This window comes from Hippopotamus amphibius, chromosome 5, assembly GCF_030028045.1.
Source record: "Hippopotamus amphibius kiboko isolate mHipAmp2 chromosome 5, mHipAmp2.hap2, whole genome shotgun sequence".
Lineage (NCBI taxonomy): Eukaryota > Metazoa > Chordata > Mammalia > Artiodactyla > Hippopotamidae > Hippopotamus > Hippopotamus amphibius.
This window is the reverse complement of record NC_080190.1, coordinates 13,676,312-13,693,704: the sequence shown is the minus strand read 5'-3', so window position 1 is coordinate 13,693,704 and position 17,393 is coordinate 13,676,312. Positions and strand designations below refer to the sequence as shown.

The 17,393-nt window shown below is 36.6% G+C and overlaps 1 protein-coding gene across 2 annotated transcripts in view; it reads right to left on the bottom strand.

Moving 5' to 3' along the window:
- The window catches only part of CACUL1 (CDK2 associated cullin domain 1), a 77,761-nt gene that overhangs the window by 40,385 nt on the left and 19,983 nt on the right, over window positions 1-17,393 (bottom strand). For both annotated transcript variants that reach the window (XM_057734992.1, XM_057734993.1), the window contains exons 2-3: window positions 17,079-17,205; window positions 16,112-16,214 (exon numbers count right to left, since the gene is read on the bottom strand). In XM_057734992.1, coding sequence (XP_057590975.1) covers window positions 16,112-16,214; window positions 17,079-17,205 — 230 coding nt within the window. The remainder of the gene's footprint in view (window positions 1-16,111; window positions 16,215-17,078; window positions 17,206-17,393) is intronic.

Sequence of the window (17,393 nt, the reverse complement as noted above, 5' to 3'; positions counted from 1 at the left end):
CTGCCTACAAGAAACCCACTTCAGACCAAGGGACACATATAGACTGAAAGGAAAGGGATGGAAAAAGATATTCCATGCAAATGGAAGCCAAAAGAAAGCTGGAGTAGCAATACTCATATCAGAAATATTAGACTTTAAAGACTATTACAAGAGACAAGGAAGGACACTACATAATGATCAAGGGATCAATCCAAGAAGAACATATAACAATTGTAAATATCTATGCACCCAACATAGGAGCACCTCAATACATAAGGCAAATGCTAACAGCCATAAAAGGGGAAATTGACAGTAACACAATAACAGTAGGAAACTTTAACACCCCACTTACATTAATGGACAGATCATCCAAACAGAAAATAAAGACACACAAGCTTTAAATGACACATTAGACCATCTATAAATTGATATTTATAGGACATTCCATCCAAAAACGACAGACTACACTTTCTTCTCAAGTGCACATGGAACATTTTCCAGGATAGATCACATCTTGGGTCACAAATCAAGCCTCGGTAAATTCAAGAAAACTGAAATCAAATCAAGCATCTCCGACCACAATGCCATGAGACTAGATAACAATTACAGGAAAAAAAATGTAAAAAATACAAACACATGGAGGCTAAACAATACACTATTAAACAACCAAGAAATCACTAAAGAAATCAAAGAGGAAATCAAAAAATATCTAGAAACAAATGACAATGAAAACACAACAACCCAAAACCTATGGGACACAGCAAAAGCAGTGCTAAGAGGGAAGTTTATAGCAGTACAGTCCTACCTCAAGAAACAAGAAAAATATCAAAAAAACAACCTAAACTTACACCTAAAACAATTAGAGAAAGAAGAACAAAGAAAACCCAAAGTGAGCAGAAGGAAAGAAATCATAAAGATCAGGGCAGAAATAAATGAGAAAGAAAGGAAGGAAACAATAGCAAAGATCAATAAAACTAAAAGCTGGTTCTTTGAGAAGATAAACAAAATTGATAAAGCATTAGCCAGACTCATTAGGACAAAAAGGGAGAAGATGCAAATCAACAGAATTAGAAATGAAAAAGGAGAAGTAACAACAGACACTGCAGAAATACAAAAGATCATGAGAGACTACTACAAGCAACTATATGGCAACGAATTGGATAACCTGGAAGAAATGGATAAATTCTTAGAAAAGTACAATCCTCCAAGACTGAAACAGGAAGAAATAGAAAATATGAACAGACCAATCACAAGTACGGAAATTGAGACTGTGATTAAAAATCTCCCAACAAACAAAAGCCCAGGGCCAGATGGATTCACAGGCGAATTCTATCAAACATTTAGAGAAGAGTTAACACCTATCCTTCTCAAACTCTTCCAAAATATAGCAGAAGGAGGAACACTCCCAAACTCATTCTACGAGGCCACCATCACCCTGATACCAAAACCAGGCAAAGATGTCACAAAAAAAGAACATTACAGGCCAATATCACTGATGAATATAGATGTAAAAATCCTCAACAAAACACTAGCTAACAGACTCCAACAGCACATTAAAAAGATCATACACCATGATCAAGTGGGGTTTATCCCTGGAATGCAAGGATTCTTCAACATACGCAAATCAGTCAATGTGATACATCATATCAACAAATTGAAGGATAAAAACCATATGATTATCTCAATAGATGTGGAAAAAGCTTTTGACAAAATTCAACATCCGTTTATGATAAAAACTCTCCAGAAAATGGGCATAGAAGGAAATTACCTCAACATAATAAAAGCCATATATGAAAAACCAAAAGCCAATATCATTCTAAATGGGGAAAAACTGAAAGAATTCCCTCTAAGAACAGGAACAAGACAAGGGTACCCACTCTCACCAGTATTATTCAACATAGTTTTGGAAGTTTTAGCCACAGCAATCAGAGAAGAAAAAGAAATAAAAGAAATCCAAATTGGAAAAGAAGTAAAATTGTCACTCTTTGCAGATGACATGATATTATACATAGAAAACCCTAAAGATTCTACCAGAAAACTGCTAGCACTAATTAATGAATTTAGTAAAGTAGCAGGATACAAAATTAATGCGCAGAAATCTCTTGCATTCCTATACACTAACAATGAAAAAGCATAAAGAGAAATTAAGGAAACTCTCCCTTTTACCACTGCAACAAAAAGAATAAAATACCGAGAAATGAACCTGCCTAAGGAGGCAAAAGACCTGTATGCAGAAAACTATAAGACACTGATGAAAGAAATCAAAGATGATACAAACAGATGGAGAGACATATTATGCTCTTGGATTGGAAGAATCAACATTGTGAAAATGACTGTATTACCGAAAGCAATTTACAGATTCAACACAATCCCTATCAAATTACCAACGGTATTTCTCACAGAACTAGAACAAGAAATCTTACGATTTGTATGGAAACACAAAAGACTCCAAATAGCCAAAGCAGTCTTGAGAAGGAAAGATGGAGTTGGTGGAATTAGGCTTCCTGACTTCAAACTATCCTACAAGGCCACAGTGATCAAGACAGTATGGTACTGGCACAAAAACAGAAAGGAAGATCAATGGAAGAGAATAGAGAACTCAGAGGTAAACCCAAGCACACATGGGCACCTTATCTCTGACAAAGGAGGCAAGAATATACAATGGAAAAAAGACAGCCTCTTTAATAAGTGGTGCTGGGAAAATTGGACAGCTACATGTAAAAGAATGAAATTAGAATACTTCCTAACACCATACACAAAAATAAACTCCAAATGGATTAAAGACCTAAATGTAAGGCCAGACACTATAAAACTCCTCAAGGAAAACATAGGCTGAACACGCTATGACATATATCAAAGCAAGATCCTTTTTGACCCACCTCCTACAATCATGGAAATAAAATCAAGAAACAAATGGGGCCTAATGAAACTTAAAAGCTTTTGGCACAGCAAAAGAAACCATAAACAAGACAAGAAGGCAACCCTCAGAATGGGAGAAAATACTTGCCAACGAAGCAACGGACAAAGGATTAACCTCCAAAATATACAAGCAGCTCATGCAGCTTAATACCAAAAAAGCAAATAACCCAATCCACAAATGCGCGGAAGACCTAAATAGACACTTCTCCAAAGAAGACATGCAGATGGCCAACAAACACATGAAAAGATGCTCAACATCACTACTCATTAGAGAAATGCAAGTCAAAGCCACAATGAGGTATCACCTCACACCGGTCAGAGTGACCATCATCAAAATATCTAGAAACAATAAATGTTGGAAAGGGTGTGGAGAAAAGGGAACCCTCCTGCACTGTTGTTAAAAATGTACGTTGGTACAGCCACTATGGAAAACAATTTGGAGGTTCCTTAAAAAACTACAAATAGAACTACCATATGATCTAATAATTCCACTCCTGGGCATATACCCAGAGAAAACCATAATCCAAAAAGACACATGTACCATAATGTTCATTGCAGCACTATTTACAATAGCCAGGACATGGAAGCAACCTAAATGCCCATCAACAGATGAATGGATAAAGAAGATGGGGCACATATATACAATGGACTATTACTCAGCCATAAAAAGGAATGAAATGGAGCTATATGTAATGAGGTGGATAGACCTAGAGTCTGTCATACAGAGTGAAGTAAGCCAGAAAGAGAAAAACAAATACTGTATGCTAAGTCATCTATACGGAATCTAAAAAAAATAAATGGTACTGATGAACCCAGTGACAGGGCAAGAATAAGGATGCGGATGCAGAGAATGGACTGGAGGCCACGGGGTTGGGGGTCAGGGGGCGAAGGGGAAGCTGGGACGAAGTGAGAGAGTAGCATAGACATGTATACACTACCAACTATAAAAGAGATAGCTAGTGGGAGGCTGCTGTATAACAAAGGGAGATCAACTCGATGATGGGTAATGGCTTAGAGGGCCAGGACAGGGAGGGTGGGAGGGAGGGGATATGGGGATATATGTATAAATACAGCTGATTCACTTTGGTGTACCTCAAAAGCTGGTACAAGAGTATAAAGCAATTATATTCCAGTAAAGAGCTTAAAAAAAAAAGAATCTAAAATGACACATGAAAAGAAAACACAGACCCTGCCTTCAATGGATAGTCGTAAACATTAGAATTATGGTCTGAATGGAAGTCTATAGACTGATTGAGGGTTAAGGCGTCTCACTGGCAAATTCTCTGAGATAAGAACAACTGTGCTATAACAACTACTTTAAGTTCTAGTTTGGACTTAAAAATAGATCTCCAAATAACTTACTGAGAAAGACTTTCTAAGAAGAGATACCAGTTGGCAGTGATATTTAACCTTACTTGAAATCTATGTAGAAAAGATAACAGACAACATTCTTATTACATAAAAATCTTCCTCACTTATAGCAAGGAGTAAATAGCATTATTTGGGGAGAATGAAAGATTTTTTTTAAACACACTTTGTAGTTCAAGAGATATAGAAATTATAGCCTGTAAAAAATATACAGCAGCTTCCTAGATGGCGCAGTGGTTGAGAGTCCACCTGCCAATGCAGGGGACACGGGTTCGATCCCTCCTCTGTGAAGATCCTACATGCCATGGGGCAACTGGGCCGTGCACCACAACTACTGAGCCTGCGCTCTAGAGCCCGTGAGCCACAACTATTAAGCTCATGTGCTGCAACTACTGAAGCCCATGTGCCTAGAACCCTTGCTCCCCAATAAGAGAAGCCACCACAAGGAGGAGCCCGCACATCACAATGAAGAGTTAGCCCCTGCTCACCGCAACTAGAGAAAGCCCATGAGCAGCAACAAAGATCCAGTGCAGCCAATAAATAAATAAATAAATAAATTTATATTAAAAAATATATATATACAAAATTTTATATGACTACATACAACTAGTTGAATTATGCTGCCACCCACTGGACAAAACACAAATAGCAAAGCAATCCATGGCTCTGATTTTAAACACGAAGATAATCTGGTTTCATTCATTAGCAGTTTGGCAATAAAGCTGTTATAGGTAATCTGGAGTCTATGAAGAACGAATCAAAGTTAAGTGATGGTGACTGATTATGATTTAGTTTCTATTAATTTCCATTATTAATTGGTTTGAAGTCAAATTCTATTTAACTCAACCAAGATATATTTAGCTTAAAAGACATCAAAATTATTCTAAGTTCATTTAAATGAATGGTTTAAATGCAGTTAGTGAACTTCCTTTAAAAGAGTTGACGAATACTCATTTAAACTATTCTAAATCCTGCCTTATTTGAGAATAAAAATTGCAGCACTTTCCTTCTCTGCTTCTGTCTTTGTGATCTCTTCTCCTGAGGACCCTGAACTCAGGTTAGTATTACCAGTGTTGTTCCTAACATTTTAGTGTTATTGTCCTGGCCTGGGAGCCAAAATCTCTATTTAAACACTGTTTCTTGGTGGTAATGTATAGTGTAAGTTCCAAACCACTGACAAAGAAACTATTGAAAGAAACGCACTTGCTAATGGGTTCCTGACTATAAGCTATTAGATCAAAACATCAGAATATTTTTATTTGGTCAAAGTGAAAATATACTCTCAATTCGAAAAAGTACACTAACATATACAATAAATGTATCAACATTACGTGGGGAGAAAATGCCTCTCAACTGCTCTAGTGGATGCCAGATTCAGGTGTACACAAAAATAACCAAACTGTGGTAATTCCCTGCTGGCACAGTGGTTAAGAATCTGCCTGCCAATGCAGGGGACGTGGATTTGAGCCCTGGTCCAGGAAGATCCCACATGCCTCGGAGCAACTAAGCCTATGTGCCACAACTACTGAGCCCACATGCCTAGAGCCTGTGCTCCACAACAAGAGAAGCCACCGCCCAAGCACCGCAACGAAGAGTAGCCCACGCTCACAACTAGAGAAAGCCCTCACGCAACAATGAAGACCCAACATAGCCAAAAATAAATAAATAAATAAAATAATAAATAAATCTTTAAAAAAATAAGAAAAGAAAGAAAGAAAATCAAATTGTAGAAGTGTCATTTAAAATAGTTTTAAGAGTAAAGGGTATTATATCCATGAATTTCAATTATCCAAATGGTAGTGAGGTAAAACAAAATCTTCTAAATATTGTCAATTCAAATACTGATTTGATCATTCAAAAAACAACCCTCCAAATCTCAGTGACTTAACAAAACAGAGCTTAGATAAACAAAATGTGGTATAACCAAACAATGGAATGTTATTCAGCCAAAGAATGAAGTATCATGCTATAAACATGAATGAACCTTGAAAACATGCTAAGTTAATTAAGCCAGATACACAAGGCCACATATTGACTAATTCCATTTCTATGAAGTGTCCAGAATAAGCAAGTCCACAGAGACAGAAAGTAGATTAGTTATTGCCAGTGGCTGAGATGAGGGAAGATTAGTGAGTAGCTGCTAATGAGCGCTGGGTTCTTTCTGGGGTGACTAGAATGTTCTGAAATTGGTGATGATGGCTACACAACTTTGGGACTATACTAAAAACTACTGAGTTGTACACTTTAAAAAGGTGAATGTTAGGGTATATGAATTTTATCTCAAAAAATAATAAATAACAGACTTTCTTAATGTGTTTTAAAAAAGGAAAAAATATATATAGCAAAGTTTTCTTTCTCTCATGTTACATGCCCATCTTGAGGGTCTGTCCATCTTGAGGGTCTGCTCCATGTTATACTCACTCAGGGACCCAGGTTAAGGGAGCCTCTACCATCTAGAACATCTGGAAGAGAAAGGGAAACATGGAAAACTGCACTGCTGATCTTAAAGGATCTTTGTGTGCACACCTCACCAAACACACTTCACTTTCTCTTACAATTCACAGCCCAAAGTATTTCACCAAGTCTAACTTCAACTGGATAGAGAAGTACACTCCTGAATGGAAACATTTGGCTAATAGCATTAAGATCAGCATATTTACCTAATGAGTACTTAGTTCAATACCACAACAAGCCAAGAAAAACCAAGTTAAGTCTTGCCCTTAAGAAGCTCCCAGTGTTGCAGAGGTAACATCCTGCTTGTAACTAAATACACGCCAAATGCTAAACTAAGGAATCCAGAAGCAACACAAATAAAGTGCTATAGAAGAAAAAGTGATTAGTTAAGCCTACGGGGGAAGACAGAAGTTAAAAGCTGGACAAACCCTAACAGACAAGTAGAATGCCCCCTCTGCAGAAAGGGGAGGGAGGAAAGAAACAGTGGCAAAAGAAACTAAGAAAATACACAAAGATAAAAAGACAACCACCCACTCGCAATCTAAATTTTAAAAGCAAAATACTGTTACACTATCTTACTGAGTTCAGATATAAAGAACCTTAAAATTCTTGTTAAGGTGCATGGTCTTTGCTCTTTGGGTAAATGGGGAGGCAAAAGGTTAAGAAAATGAATGACATGATAAGTCTAAAAAATAAATGGATTGAGGGGAGGTGCAGTCTCAACATACAAACTAGAAATCTTTTTCTTTTCTTTTTTTAAAATTTATTTATTTATTTACTTATTTATCTACTTATTGGCTGCACTGGGTCTTCATTGCTGCACACGGGCTTTCTGTAGTTGCGGCCAGCAGGGGCTACTCTTCATTGTGGTGTGTGGGCTGCTCATTGCGGTGGCTTCTCTTATTGCAGAGCACGGGCTCAATAGTTGTGACTCACAGGCTTAGCTGCTCTGTGGCATGTGGGATCTTCCTGAAACAGGGATCAAACCCATGTTCCCTGCACTGGCAGGCAGATTCTCAACCACTGTGCCACCAGGGAAGTCCTAGAAATCCTTCTCTATTGTTCAAGCAAGTATGAATGAGGAGCTAAACTAGGGAAGTGGCAGGGGATAAATTTGAGACATTTTACGAGGGAGAAAATCAACAAGACTTGTGAATCATTTCATGCCTCTATCCTATTACTCATCCCATTCCAGCATACTAAAATGACCATTACACCTTTCCCCTAAACAGTACAGGAATAAATCCATCTTACTTATCACTGTACCCTTTGCATCTAGCACAATGCCTGGCACATGGACAGTAAATGTGAGCTGAACTAAACATTCTAAAACCACTGTCATTTTCCTTCCCTCTCTCGAGTCCCCTCTACCAACTTCTAACAATTCCACTGAAACCAAAATGATCCTCTCATTCTACCTCTCTTCCAACTTAGTGTCTTATCTATCCTGTTTCTGTGATCTCTGCAATGTGCCCCAGACATCTCTTTCTCCCTTTTCACTGCCAATAGGTTCACAATTTCTTATCCAAGATTCCTGGGGCTAAATATGCCATAATTCAGAGCTTGTCAGATTTAGAAGGTATTATGGTACATTTACCATATACTATGTAAAATATCCAGTAGAGACTGGGAATATCAACCCATTGATATTTCTGGGAGAAAACATATGAACGTTCCCACTAAGTTCCTTCCTCACATGAGTTTAAATCAAGTTTTACTCCAAATGAGTTTTGGCACCAGACTTAGAGGGGAAAAAAAAAATCTATTTTCAATTTTTTTTTTTCTATTTTGGAGTTACAGATAAGGAGCTATAGTCTACTGTAATCACATCTCATTCTTTCCTACTCCAACCCATCTTGTATTCTCTTATCCCATCGATCTTCCTAAAATGCTAACTCCTAGCACTTAGGGGTGTCTACAATTTGGCTCCAAGCTGCCTTTATCATCCTTATCACCTCCCAGTCTCCCTCAAATACCTTACCTTCTATCCGCTTAGGACCACTCCTTGTTACCCAAACCTCTCTAAAGAACTGCCTTTACTTATGAAGTTCTCTCAGCTCTAAACACCCCCTCCCCAAACATCTATCCGTTTTTCATGACATTTTCAATGCTACCTTCTTCTTCATTCCTCCCTCTGGCTGTGATCATTTCACCTTCAGTCTGACACAGCACTTTATTCTGCTTTGTACCATAGTTCCCTAAATATTTCTTATTGTCCCAAAGGTCCACTAGCAGAGACTGTGACTTAATTCTTTTTTTGGGTTTCATTTGCTGTTCTTTTTCTACTTTCCTGAGATAAACGCTACACCACTAAAGTGTTCACTATGACTCTCACTATGACTGTGGAATTGTCTGTTTCTCCTATTGAATCTGTTGATTATTCTGGGTATTTTGGGTCAATAACAAATTTAGAATTAGTATCTTCCTAATAACTGAACATTGTGTCATAATAAAAGGCTCTAATAATCCAATAATACTTCTTGCTCTGAGTTTACTTTTTATGATATCAGTGTAGCTATATCGTTTTTCTTTTTGGCTGTTTGTACGGTTTATCCTTTCCCACCATTTGCTTGCAATCTTTCTGTCTCCTTATATTTTAGGTGTGTCTCACGTTAGCAGCATTTAGTAAGGCTGAAGAATGTCACCCGGTCCAATAATTATTTACTTTAATGCAGCATTTTGTCTTTAACATTTCATATAATAGATACACTGAAGTTTAAATTTAAATTTATTATCTTACTATTTTTCTATTTGTCCCATCTGTTCTCTGTACCTTTCTCTATCCTTTCTTGACTCCTTTATTTTCAAATTATTCCATTTTCTCTACTATCTTGTTAATATATTTTTACTATTTTTTAGTGATCAGCCTAAGGTTACAGACTGCATCCTTGTCTTACCATAGTCTGAAATAAATTAGTACTTTTACCTCTTCCTAAACACCAGGGCCTTAGAACATTTTAAATCTTTTTACCCGCTTCTATCTTCCACGCAACTGTCATGTGTTTGGATTATTTGTATTATACCCTGTAAGACATTATCATTATTATTATCCTACACTTGCATATTGATCTGTTTTCCTTCATTCCTACCGATTCTCCAAGTTTTCATCTAGGGACATTTTCTTTCTATCTGAAGAACGTTCCAGTATTTCTTTAACGTTAGAGACTACTGGTGATGAACTCTCCCAATTCGTGTCTAAAGAATGTATTTCACCATTTCTCTTGGTTTTATGATCACCTCACCTCCTAATATAACTACATATTTCTGACTGAATGTCAGACACTGTTTATGAAAAATTATGGAAACAGTTTGATGCCTAGGATAATATTCTTTCTCCAGAAAGAATTTACTTTCGATTCCGGTAAGTACCTAGAGGAGCTAGCAAATCCAGACCATCTTAATCCAATCAGGAATCAAGTGCCAGCTACAACAAGCTAGTCTATAACTTATTCTTACTACACCTGGGATGTGATCCTTCAGGTTTGGTGGGACCTGAACTCCAATTATCACCCTATTCCCATAAACCCATCAAAGCTCTATTAAATTTCTTGGCCTATTAGCCTCCTCTTCCAGAATAAATAGGTGCCCTTAGGAGAGAAGGGGCTCAAATGCTAGTCGCCCCTCTCTGGATTTCCTGCTTTTCCCAGGTCTTGGTCCTATCATTCTTCACTTTTTTATTAGCTCCCTGGCCCATTTTTAAAATTGTTCTCAGCAGGAGAGTTGATCTAAAATTATCTAGTATAATCAATCACATGTCTACAGCTGTATCTTGCATACCTGTATAGGAAAGAGCTATATGAGGTTCCCCACTAGGAACCCCTGAAACCAATCAACCAGCTCAGTTGTTTTTATACTGACCAAGAAATCAACTGTGATTGAGAAATGCAACAGGGAGTCTTTAAGATTTTTGAACAAGAAAGTATGCCCATCAAAAATTAGCATTTTTAGAAGGTTAGTCAGTCAAAAGAACAACTGTAGAAAGGCAGACCAGTTAGGAGAGTAGTGTACCAGTGCAGGCATGAGCCAATGATGACAAGGAAACAGATGACAGCAATGGGAATGAAAGGGGACAGAAGCAAATGAAATTACTGTATTCTATCAACTCTGACTATCACCTGGAAATAAGAGGTAAGAGAGACAAAGGAATCAAAGGTGAACATGACATCTCAAGTCTGAGAGTAAAACTGATTTGAGACTCAGACATGAATACGAAATATCTAAAAGAAGAAATCCAAGTTGAAATGACGAATAGGCATTTGGAAAAGCTGGTTTGAGCCCTCACCAAAAGTACAGTGATTGCTAAAAGTTTCAACAGAATTTTCCAAAACTAACCAGAATATCGTTTACTACACTAATAAACCAATTTTGGTATATCAAAAAATCAGAACTGGAAATTCACATTTGGAGACATGGAAAAAGGAAAATAAAATAGAAGTGTTCATTACCATATTTAAAGAACAGAGGAGTTAAGCACAAGAGAGAACAGTTTTAAAAAAAACTAACGCCAAATAAATGTCACAGTTCAAACAATCTAGTAGTAAGTAAAACATACAGATATACACGTAATAAAATACAAGAATAAGCAGAATACTAAGTAGGTTTAGCTATATAAGTAGTTTAATAAATTTAACAGAAAAAAATTTTTTAAGTTACCAAAGTGGTCAAGTCATTGTTTCAAAAATGAAAAAAATATTTTTTTTAAAGAGGAAGCAAGTTAGATTATGTTGTGATACTGAAGCATTTAGGTTCAACAATTAAAATAACCTTTTACAATTTCTAAAACCAGTATTCTCTAGCTTTTAAACCAATAACTGGGGAATAGGGAACATTATTTCATACACTTTTCAGTCCCTCCAACATGATATGGCTTTTGATAGAGATAAGTAAGTCACTCTGAGAAGTAAACTATACACACACCAGTAGCTATTTTAAGATGCCCTTGAAAGATAAAAGGCTGATGCCCTAAAGGTTCAACTCAATGATTTTATCAACCCCAACACTAAACTTCTCATTATCTGCCAAATTCAACTCATCTCACACTCTTGTTTTAGCTCATAATAACAATATTTCATTACTAAAATCAGAGCTGCAACTGCAGACAAAACACTCCACTCAAATACAACTTTTCTGGCTCATGGGGGCTGGCATACACTCTTGTTCTGTCCCGAATGCAAACTGCCCTTAAGGTCTCTATAAAGTAGAGATTACACTAAGATTATGCCACATACTTGCAACACTGAATAAATTAATGTAGTGGATTAACTGAACAATGAATAAATTCATTGCCTAAGCATCTAGAGACACAAAGGTTAGTGGTCATACAACGCTAATTATGCCACTCTTCCCACTGGTCAAATCTGATGCTGAGCATTCACTTGACAAACATTTGCTGCGCTGTAACTGTGTCAGGCACTGAGGATTAAAAGACAAGACAGAGTTCCCTGCCCTCGGAGGAGGACGGAGCTGTGAGGTGGCCAGACATGGACGCAGAAACAATACAGAGTTGTTATTGCCAAGATGCTATGAATATACAGAAGAAAAAGCTCTAATGGTCTTTTTGTTTGTTTGTTTGTTTGAGGGGAGTGCAAGGGTTCTAGGAAGATTTTACACAGTGGACACAAATGAGTTTAAGCCTGAGAAAAGAATGAAGAAGCATTTGCCAAGCAGGAAGCAAAGAAAAAATATCTTAGAACTGAGCTTAAAGCAACCAGATGTTTCAGTAAAGCCACTTCATTTTAACGTTGAGAAAATTCACAAGATGATATTAACATGTTTAATCAAGAGGCACACAGCAGCTGAGTGGCAGAGCTGAAACCACAGCCCAGGTGCCCATGTTTTTATCCACTTTACCCTGCTATTTAATAATAGTTCAACTTTACAATCTTACAAAAAAGATCGTTTCAAAGTAAGGTTTTTTTATAGTCCCATATTGCTGAACTCAAAATCGGACATGTATTGATTCTAAAAATAAACTAAATTCCCTGGTTTTACATCATATATTACCTTCACATTTATCAACATGGTTTTTTAAATACTAGCATCAAAAGAGCTATTACCCTTGTCTATGTTTTAATTTTTATAAGGATTATTCCCTATATTAATATAAAGCAAAAATTCTTTAGTTAACCTAATATGCCATATTAATAATGGTAGAGAAAACAGGCATCCTGATACATATAGAACCAGTGGGAGCATATAATTTGGTGCAACTTCTGTGAACCACAAAATACGGACCTAGTAAGTGACATGACAGGCGGACCTCGGAGATACTGCAGGTTCAATTGCAGACCACTGCAATAAAGCCAAGTATCAATAAATTGAGTCACACGAATTTTGCCTATAGAAGTTATATTTACACCATACTGTAGTCTATTAAATGTGCAACAGTATTATGTCTAAAAAAAACAATGTACATATCTTAATTTTAAAATACTTTATTGCTAAAAAAAGTTAACCATCATCTGAACTTTCAGCAAGTCGTAGTAGTAATATCAAAGATCACTGATCACAAATTACCATAAGAAATATAGTAATAATGAAAAAGTCTGAAATATTGTGAGAATTACCAAAATGAGTCACAGAGACAAGAAGCAAGCAAATGTCACTGGAAAAATGACGCCAAAAGACTTGCTCATCACATGGTTGCCACAAACCTTCAATGTGTAAAAAATACAATATCTGTGAAGAATAACAAAGCAAAGCACAATAAAACTTACAAGATTGATTATTCACTGTAGCACTGCTAGTAATAGCCAAAGACTAGAAGCAACCTAAATATTCACTGATTAAAAAGTGGTTAAATAAATTGAGGTACATTGATAAAGCAAGGTACAATGAACTATTATGCATCCATGAAATAATGGAGCTCCACACACACTGACAGGGATCACTCTCTAAAACCTCAGAAACTTACTCTCTGAACCTCAGTGACTCCCAAGTATGAGTACCCTGTGCAGCCCATCCTGGACAAGTATCAGGTTACCTTCGTATTACTGATAATTGATCACGAAAATTTATGACAGAGAATGTAGCCAAGTGGCCTTCCAAAACTGCCAATTAGATTGAGCTTGATAATACTATACTATAGGGCCCTCTAACTTTAAATATTTTACAGTTAGGTATTCCAACTGTAAGAATGAAAATTAGTCTCATAGTGCTTACAAAATTAGGTACAAGAAAAATCTACTCAAGAAGAAACTGCAATATGACAAATAACTTTAGCAAATCACAATTCTATCAAATTAATGACTCACGTGATGGCAGATGCATGTATAAAACATATTATAAAATTTCCAATTCACATTTCACAGATAACTTTTATAAGCAAGACAAGTAATATATTTTATGCTTATAATTTAAACTGAAATGGTTTGCTTTCTGTTTTAAAATATTTAATATTATTTCAATAATAGCAAAACAGTATTTATAAAACAATCCTTTTTTGAGCTGAGTTCTTTGCTGATCTAATGAAATTTCTGGTACACCTTGCACCCCAAAGACCGCCTAGGCCTCAGGTTAAAAAACAAGATCAAATTCGGATTTCTAACTAGAAAAGCTTTCACTATGCAACAGAGAGTAAATATTCATAAACATTCATCCCCTGTACATTTCATTCAATATGAGATACTGGGCAAGGTACTAACAGCACAATAATGAAGGAGACAGACACACTCCTCTGCCCTCCCAGAACACAGTACTGGGGCAGGGGGTGTGGGGAGGGGGAACGGCTAAACCAGAAATTACAATACACAATGAACCACCATGCTGTACTGGGTGTTACAGAAGCACAGATGAGGGGCTCCCAAACTCAGACTTGGGGAGCAAGGTATCAGATAGTGTTTCCCAAAACAAGTGATGTCTAAACGGCAGCCTAAATGTCAAGTTCACGCTGACTAAAAAAGTAAGAGGGCAGAGGAAAAGGAAGAATGTTTCAGGCAGTCAAGTTAACATGGAAAAAGCCAAGATGTGAGACAGTACCTAAAATATTCAAGGAACTGAAGTAAGTTCAGAATGCAGGAACAGAAAGGTGAGACATCAGGCTGCAGAAATAAGCAGGAGTCAGAAAATGAAAGGCTTCCTAAATCATATTAAGATGTTTAGACTTTATTCTAATAGGAATATGATAATCAGAGCTGTATATTAGAAACAGCCACTGAATGAAACACAAGATTCTAGTTAGAGGTGTTAAGACTAGAGGCAGAGCACCAACTAAGATGGGCATAAATAAACATAATAAAAACATAATAAAACACTTGAGATGATGTAGCCTGGACAGGTGGTGGCAAGTGGACAGGAGCCAAGAGAGAAACAGCACATAAATAGGATTTGGCAGTAAATCGAATGTGGGGATTCAAAGAGAGGGTAGAGTCACGAAATAGTAAGCAAATCACTCAAAGCTACAATGCACAGATCTTAAGTTTCATCTATAGGTTACATACAATGCCTAGCACTAAAGATATCTGTTAAATGAATAAAGATTTTGTATTTAATGGCAAAAAGGTGAAGAAAACAATTCACACTAACAACAGGAAAAGATATATTTGGCTATGATAAACATAGCTCTGGTTATACTTAAAAAAAAAAGCTACTTAGTGCAACAACTGTTTGGGGTAAATAAGACTAAGATACCTCAGATCACAAGGTAACTGAGGAACAATATTCAAATAGCAACCCAGCACTTGCTAGAAACCGTGGGTATTTCAGAATTGCTAGAGCACTTCCTAACTGTGGTGTGGACACTGGTGATCTACTGCTGAGTGACTTTTCTACACAACTTGTAACTGCTACACCACAACTAAAATGTGATCTGACCCTGGAATAAAGATAGTACCTGACCTTCAAGCACTGGAAACTTTACTGAGGCAGGGAGGGCCGGAGTGGGATCAAGAAGCCAAGTGCTTCCTTAAACAAAATATTTCCTGCAACTTGCCCCAGATTTTACAGCTGGGATGATGTTCATCTGTAGAGAGTTCATCAACAAAATGCTGACTTCAGTTGTTTACATTAGCAAATACTAGAAACTAGTAGGCAAATAATACTTCAAAGATAAGAAAGTTCCAGAAAAAAATTAAAATATACACGTTTATAATATAAAAGTCGCCAAATATTGAGGTTAATAGAGCAAATAAGGCTTTAAATAAAAGAAATATTGACATGGTAACAAACAGAATTAAAGTCAGAAATACATTTAATCTAAAAATATCCACAGTCTGTCAAATTTTCAAATTAAGCTATTCCAAATATAAGACAATTTGATCAATATTCATCTATAAAATATTTATAAATTTATATCATAATCAATTTAACAAGCCTCCAAAGGTACACTATACAAGCTAATTCCAGCCAGTCAGAAAATGCCAAAGAAGCTAAAATCAATACCATCAGTTCTTACCTGCAGCTCCTTTGAGACTCTTTCTAAGTGATTAGTTATCTTTTTAATCAGATCACCATACATCTGTTCCGAGTGCTGCTGGCATACACACTTATACACACAACTGTGGGGAGAGGGAAGACAGAAAATGTCAACCATGAAGCACCGACCTCAACCTAAGCTCAAGGCACACCCTCAGTATTTAACCACTGCACAAATCATTAATTCGGGCCTAAAAAAGTGACCAATTGCAACTCAAACAAAAATTCATCCCTCCCCGATGTGTTCATATGAAAGAGATTATCACCAGCTACAAATAACCTTTTTCAGTATTCTATTAAATATTTTATTAGTACTGGATAATCTAATATTGGGTGATAATCTGAGAGTTAGACTATGATAACTACTTATAAGCCAAATTCTCTCTCGTTTTAATGAATGTCAAAATAAGGAAAAGAGAGTGATAATCCGTACAAAGTTTCTAACTCATGAAAATGTCTGCAATGTAACCTCTTTGTGCATCACTTGTGCAGAACAACACAGTTGGCACTTGCTCCTCTTGTGACTGGGCTGATCTCACATCCCACCCCAGTCCTCACTAGTTTGCTACTTCCATTTACCAGGAGCTGGGAAACAAAATAACCAAATACAGCTAAACTTGCATGTCATAAACATCAACAGATTAAGCTAACATCTCCCTGTGAGACTAAAATTACATATTTTTTGCCTTTTTCACTGACCTCTATAATTTCTGCATTATGTATGGTGGGGATGGCAGGCTGAGGTGGGATTAACACCATGTTGATTTGAAAACCAATTCTGAAGCAAAAAGTATAAATCAAACCCCCAATCACAAGTATGTAACATATAAATAACTTACAGAGCCTCACTGTATATATCACATATTATATACATATATACTGTCATAATTCAAGTTGCTGTGCTCAATATACCCTCTGAAACCCAAGCAAATTAAATCTTGACTTACCTGTATATCTGTTCATAGGATATGGGGATATAGTCACCAGGACTCTGAGTTAAAAGCTGATCTATGGCACCATCCAATTTTGGCCAGTATGTGCTCTTATAATCTTCAATAGTTATAACATTCATTACTAAAAATAAAAAGTACAATTAATATTACTATGTGCCACATGTAAAATAAATACAAATCACAGCAATTTTGCATTCTCAAATTCCTCTCACGCTCTGATTTTACAACTGACACTCTATCACCCAAATACAACTCAATTATTATCCCATTTCCAGTTTCAAAAAAACAGCCTGGTCTGGGATTTTAAGC